This window comes from Athene noctua, chromosome 21 (assembly GCF_965140245.1).
Source record: "Athene noctua chromosome 21, bAthNoc1.hap1.1, whole genome shotgun sequence".
In the NCBI taxonomy this organism is placed as follows: Eukaryota; Metazoa; Chordata; class Aves; order Strigiformes; family Strigidae; genus Athene; species Athene noctua.
In genome coordinates this window covers 11,343,491-11,349,524 of record NC_134057.1, presented here as the reverse complement: position 1 = coordinate 11,349,524, position 6,034 = coordinate 11,343,491, and the positions used below count along the sequence as shown (strand labels likewise).

The following is a 6,034-nucleotide window of genomic DNA, read 5'->3' as shown; positions in this document are numbered from 1 at the left end:
ACCCAACTGCCATTCCCAAGTGCAAGGACTATCAATCCCGCAGGGAGCAGGGCAGCAAGCGCAGATTGTACACAAGTCATTTTTTCCCGTTTAACTACTCGGATATTTATTTTGATGTTTGGAGAGAAACCTTTCGCATTTTTTCCAAAATTCCCAACATAGGTAGGTCTTTCTTTTTTCAGCTAAAGTGGGTGTTCGAAGTGTGACCAACCGGTCATGCCAAACCCCACTTTCCCCTCGCGTTCAGCTTGAACCGATACAGTCATCAGTCGTGTGGGTTGATGTGCTGATATGTGTGCTACGTATTTTCTGTTGTTTCTCAAATCTTGACGACCCTAAACGTAATTTCCCTTCCTGGGCCCTGGGCTTTTTTTGACTTGAGAATAAATTCCTCTTTCTGGCAAAACAGTCCTCACGAGCTGCATTTTCCTTCATCTCTAGAACAAAGAAATGGGTAAGAAGTCCTGGTGCAGTCAACTCTGTTCTTTATACAGACCTAAAATCTTCTTCATCTCCCTGACATTAACAGTGGCTTTCCAGAAGCGCGTGTCCTGCACCGGAGGACAGATGAAGTACATTGCCTCCTCCGCATTCCCCCTCCTGAAATCAAGTGTCACATCTTTGGGCTTTGGGACAAAAGTACAAAATTTTTAAAGTCATATCATCTCACCCTGAAGTCCCTTTCCAAATATAATTACGAATTTCTAAGCCAAACACCAGGGAGGCTTTTTTTTTTTTTTTTTTTTTTACTTTAATTTACTGTGGGTCCATCAACTTTGGCCACCTTTGAAGGTACATTTTCTCCCCATTAGTTCTGTCTGGTCAAAGAAGCTCAGGTACCGATGACGCATCTCTTGCAGATAAGGGTATCCGCTGATTTGATTTACTAAGGAGGCTAAATTTATAATGCAACATTTTACAAGTACAATTCTGCTTTCCCTTGATGGTAATAAATTCGATATCAGCTCCCCTGAGACAAGAGAACCAGTCCCTTTATTATCCAGACATGACCCCCAGAGCCAGATTCCATTTTAGAGACGGGAAATGACCATATCTCTGATTAAAAGGGAAACTTTAATCAAATAAAGTGCCTCATCAAGCAAGAGCCAAGATTCCAATACTCCTGACTGCAGCACAGCAATGATCCAAAGTCATATCTGCCCCCAACCCATTACTGCCTGCTGCAGACGTGATATCCATCCCAAACAGGGCTTGCATCCTTCAGCAGCTTCCCCGCCGTCCTGGAGCGGCTCCTCCTGTGCCCACAGCCCCTCGCAGAGCCGTGCTCTCGGGCTGCTCCCCCAGGGTCTGTCTGAGGGACCAGAGGACGACGGACTTTGCGGTGTTTGGGTTGGTTGTTTTTTTTTTCCCCAACTAAATCAGTCTCGCAGGTGACAAGTGGCCCGAGCCACGCAGCCAAGCGCAGCAGCCACGGCCTTTAGCTCCATACCCCTCCGACAAGACTCCTCTGTTCTCTCCGACCCTTTCCTTCCAGGCTCTGAAATGATCTCTCGGAGCATTTAGGGTACTGCTTCTTCAGAGTCCCAGGTCAGGAGCTTTGTCCCTGTTGTCAGCGGTGTATTTCTGCAGCTGTACCGCGGGAGTAGCAGATGAATAACAAACAGGGATAACAGTGACAGTAGGGATGTCCAGGGGTATTGTTATTTTAAGTGTGCTTTAAGACTCCACTTGTGTGTAAGCAGGATCGGATCTGTATGCCACTCCATGCCGGGATCGTCTTAAAGGCTCTCTGGCCATCCAGACAGTTTTCTTGCAAGCTTCAGCTACTGACAGATAAATCATCTCCCTGCCAGCCACGGCAGCTCGGCTACGCAAGCAAATGAAGGCGCCCGAACTCCACATCTGCTCAGGAACCGCTCGGCTGAGAGATCCAGTTATTCCACAGAGCAGAGACCCCCCCCGGATCAGCCCGCGTGTCCCCGCTGCTACAGGAATACATTCACACATACCGGGATGCGTATATATATATATATATATATGTATATTTATCCTCTGCGTTATGCCAGGAGCATCTTCCTAACACCAAAGCCTCTCACCGAGCGAGGCTCCTTGCCCCGCCGGGCTTCCAGCCGCGGCACCGGCCCGGCAAACTGCGGGGGGGGTGTAATGCCCCCGCACCTGAGGGTTTATGTCCCTGCCCTTGGGCTGAGTTCTGCTAAGTGGGACCGCGGTCCCCGGGGGGGCACACGCCCCCCGAGGGGCACACATACCCCGGAGGGGGGCACACACCCCCCCGGTGAGGGGCAGCGCTCGGCCCGGCCCTCTCTAGCCCCGTTCCCGGTTATCCCGTGTCCCCCCGGGCGCTCCCGCGCCCTGCCCCGGCCCGGCCGCGCCGTCGGGGGGGGCGTCCCGGGCGTGGGGCTGCGCCGGGTGCTGGCGGCCGGTCCCGGCGAGCAGCGCTGGGGTTAGACGGCGGCAGCCGGTGGGTCCGGGCTGCGCCGCGGAGGCACAGGGCGGCCGGGGGAGGAGGGGGGCGGCGGTTCCTTGCGGTCCCGGTGCGGGGCAGGAGGGGCCTTTGCGGCTCGCACCGCACAGGGGCCGAGCCGGTAATCGCCGACTCCCGCAGACGAGCCGAGCTCCGGCCCGCCCCTCCGGGGCAACGGCGGCGCAGGGCCGCGAGGGCACGGGCCCGCTGCTCGCAGCACCGGCGGGCGCACGTCGGGCCCGGCCCGCTGTCCCCGCGCTGTCCCCGCGCTGTCCCCGCGCCGTCCCTGCCCCGTCCCCGCGCCGTCCGGGCCCAGAGGGAAACGATGGAGCGAGGGCTCCGGGGGCAGCCGGGGCCGCTTCCCGGCCGCCCGGGGCTCCGCGGACAGCCGCGCCGACGGGCCCGGGCCGCGGGGCGGGGCCGGCTCCCCGCCGCCCCCCGCCAGGCGCAGCCTCGGGGGCGGGCAGGGCCCGGCGGCTCCCCCGCCCCGCAGCCCCCGTTCCGCGGCCGGTGCGGCGGGGCGGGGCGCGGGGCCGGGCCGGCGGGGGGGGCGCGGTGGCGGGGGCGGGTGGGGTTTCTGTGCGCGGCGCTTATTAGTGTGGTGATGGAGGAGCGGCCCCGCGGAGCCGCCTCGCAGCGGCGGCGCGGGCTGGCGGCGGCCGCCGGGAGGTGAGCGGCGGCGGCGGCGGCGGCGGCGGCTCGGGCGGCGGCGGCGGAGGAGGAGGAGGAGGAGAAGCAGGAGGAGGCGGCGGCGGGGCCGCCCCCCCGTGCCCCATGCGGGCGGCGGCGGGGCGGCGGCGGCGCTGAGGGCGATGGCGGCGGCGGGGGGCGCGGGGCGGGCGCGGGCCGCCGTGGCGCGGCTGTCGGAGGCGGTGGGCGAGCGGCGGCGGCGCCTGGGCAGCGCCATGGGGGAGGCGCGGCGGCAGCGGCGGCTCCTGCTGCTGGTGGTGTGCGTGGCGCTGCTGCTGGACAACATGCTCTACATGGTCATCGTGCCCATCATCCCCGACTACATCGAGGCCATGCGCGGCGGGGGGGGCGCCGCCGGCCCGTCCGCGCCCGCGGGGGGCAACGAGAGCGGCGGCGGCGGCGGCGGCAACCGGAGCCTCCTGCCGGCGCGGTACCCGCCGGCATCGGGGGGCAACGAGGACGTGCAGATCGGGGTGCTGTTCGCCTCCAAGGCCATGCTGCAGCTGCTGGTGAACCCGCTCAGCGGCACCCTCATCGACCGCGTGGGCTACGAGGCGCCGCTGCTGGCCGGGCTCGCCGTCCTCTTCCTCTCCACCGCCACCTTCGCCTTCGCGGAGAACTACGCGACGCTGTTCGCGGCGCGGAGCCTGCAGGGGCTGGGCTCGGCCTTCGCCGACACCGCCGGCATCGCCCTCATCGCCGACCGCTACGCCGAGGAGCCGGCGCGGAGCCGCGCCCTGGGCACGGCGCTGGCCTGCATCTCCTTCGGCAGCCTGGCCGCCCCCCCCTTCGGCGGCGTCCTCTACGAGTTCGCCGGCAAGCGGGTGCCCTTCCTGGTGCTGGCCTGCGTCTGCCTCCTCGACGGGCTGCTGCTGCTGGCCCTGGCGCCGCCCTGCGCCGCCGCGGCGCGGGCCAACATGCCCGTCGGGACCCCCATCCACCGCCTCATGCTCGACCCCTACGTCGCCGTGGTGGCGGGGGCCCTGGCCACCTGCAACATCCCCCTGGCCTTCCTGGAGCCCACCATCGCCAACTGGATGAAGGAGTCCATGGGGGCCAGCGAGTGGGAGGTGGGCCTCACCTGGCTGCCCGCCTTCTTCCCCCACGTGCTGGGCGTCTACGTCACCGTCCGGCTGGCCGCCGCGTACCCCCACCTCCAGTGGTTCTACGGGGCCCTGGGCATGGCCGTCATCGGCGCCAGCTCCTGCCTGGTGCCGGCCTGCAGGAATTTCGGGCAGGTCATCGTTCCCCTCTGCGGCATCTGCTTCGGCATCGCGCTGGTGGACACGGCCCTGCTGCCCACCCTGGCCTTCCTGGTGGACGTGCGCCACGTCTCCGTCTACGGCAGCGTCTACGCCATCGCGGACATCTCCTACTCCGTGGCGTACGCCCTGGGGCCCATCGTGGCCGGGCAGATCGTGCACACCATGGGCTTCGCCCAGCTCAACCTGGGCATGGGGCTCGCCAACGTGCTTTACGCCCCTGTCCTCCTCTTCCTCAAAAACGTCTGCCAAATGAAACCCTCTCACTCGGAGAGGAACATCCTCCTCGAAGAAGGACCGAAGGGACTCTACGACACCATCAAAATGGAGGAGCGCAAGGGCGTGGGCAAAAGCCTCCGGCCAGCGGGCGAGACGGAGGAGAACGGCCTGGACTCCTACCGCAGAGACCTGGCGGGGGGGTCCGAGGAGGACTCGTCAGACTATGAGTACAGTTAGGCTCCCCCCCACGGCCCAGCCCCGGGGGCAAGGGGGGGCGTGTGGGAGAGAGGGAAAAGGGGGGGTGAAAGCGTTTCTGCATTATGTTCCTGTACCGACGTGCAATATATACAGTTTAACCTTTGTCATGATGTAATGGCTTTCTTCTTCTACACTTATTTTTAACCAGTATTTCCTTCAGCGTTCTGCCAAGGTGTAGGGGAAGGGGGGGGGGCACGATCCGGAAGAAAATGGTCTGAATAATGACTGGCATAAATCAGCGGAGGGGGGGGGGAGGAATCCTTCCAAAAAAAACCCCACCACCAACAAAACAAAACAAAACAACCCAACAGCCTCATAGCTGGGGTATAATCGTGCAGAGTTTTCTGAAGCTGAAACTGTGTGTGACATACTGTATATCTCTGTAAAAAAAAATATAACAAAAGCAAAAAAGCCTGTGTAAAATTTCGAATGGCATATTCAGGGACTTAGTAAATCTTGTGTACATATACTTAGATTTTCAGTTGGTTTCATATATTTAAGAAGAGCGACAACTATCACAATGTCTTATTCTTCCTCGGGAATAAACTGAAGTATTGTACTTTTTTTTTTTTTTTTTTTTTTCTCTCTCTCTTGTGCTGCTCTCTGGTAAGTGCAATATGCTGTATTATGTTGAAGTCCAAACTACAAGAATAATACGACCTGAATAAACAGAACTGAAGGGGATCGATTGCCTTTGTTTCGTTGTTGAGGGCTGCTGGAGGGAGGGAGGGAGCTGGTTGTGCTCGGTGTAAGCGCTCCGGGAACAATCCCTCATAACACAAACCTCACCCCTTACCGAAACCGCCCGGGAGAAAACCCCGGTACAAAACGTTCTCATTCCTTCTCACAACGTACATTACGGGGTCTGGGCAAACAGCACTGCCCCGCAAACGTGCTGCCGGCCACCTCGAAACCGCTCCTCGGAGTCTCGGGCGAATTTAAAATTCTCACGATCATGAATTTCAATTTTCGAATATTTAAAAAAAAAAAAAAAAAATGACGGGAGCAGCGGTTAGAGACGCAAGGCTGGAAAACGCCTTTCTTGGAGCTGAACGCGGCCCCAAGCGCGACGTGTCCGCCTCGGTGTACAGGGGTTCAACAAAACAAAAGAAGCGTTAAGGGCTTCGTTCAAACCTTTGCAAAAAGTGGAAAGCTTCGA

At 60.2% G+C, this 6,034-nt stretch overlaps 1 protein-coding gene across 1 annotated transcript; it reads left to right on the top strand.

The window, feature by feature from the left end:
* The first annotated feature begins 3,258 nt into the window (after positions 1-3,258).
* SLC18A3 (solute carrier family 18 member A3) lies at positions 3,259-5,051 on the top strand. Its single transcript, XM_074924324.1, has one exon. The coding sequence runs from the start codon at positions 3,259-3,261 to the stop codon at positions 4,852-4,854; it is 1,596 nt and encodes a 531-aa protein (XP_074780425.1). The 3' UTR covers positions 4,855-5,051.
* The last annotated feature ends 983 nt before the right edge of the window (positions 5,052-6,034 follow it).

Excerpts from the sequence above, each read along its gene's own strand:
- SLC18A3 (XM_074924324.1), top strand. The coding sequence starts at position 3,259 with ATGGCGGCGGCGGGGGGCGCGGGGCGGGCGCGGGCCGCCGTGGCGCGG.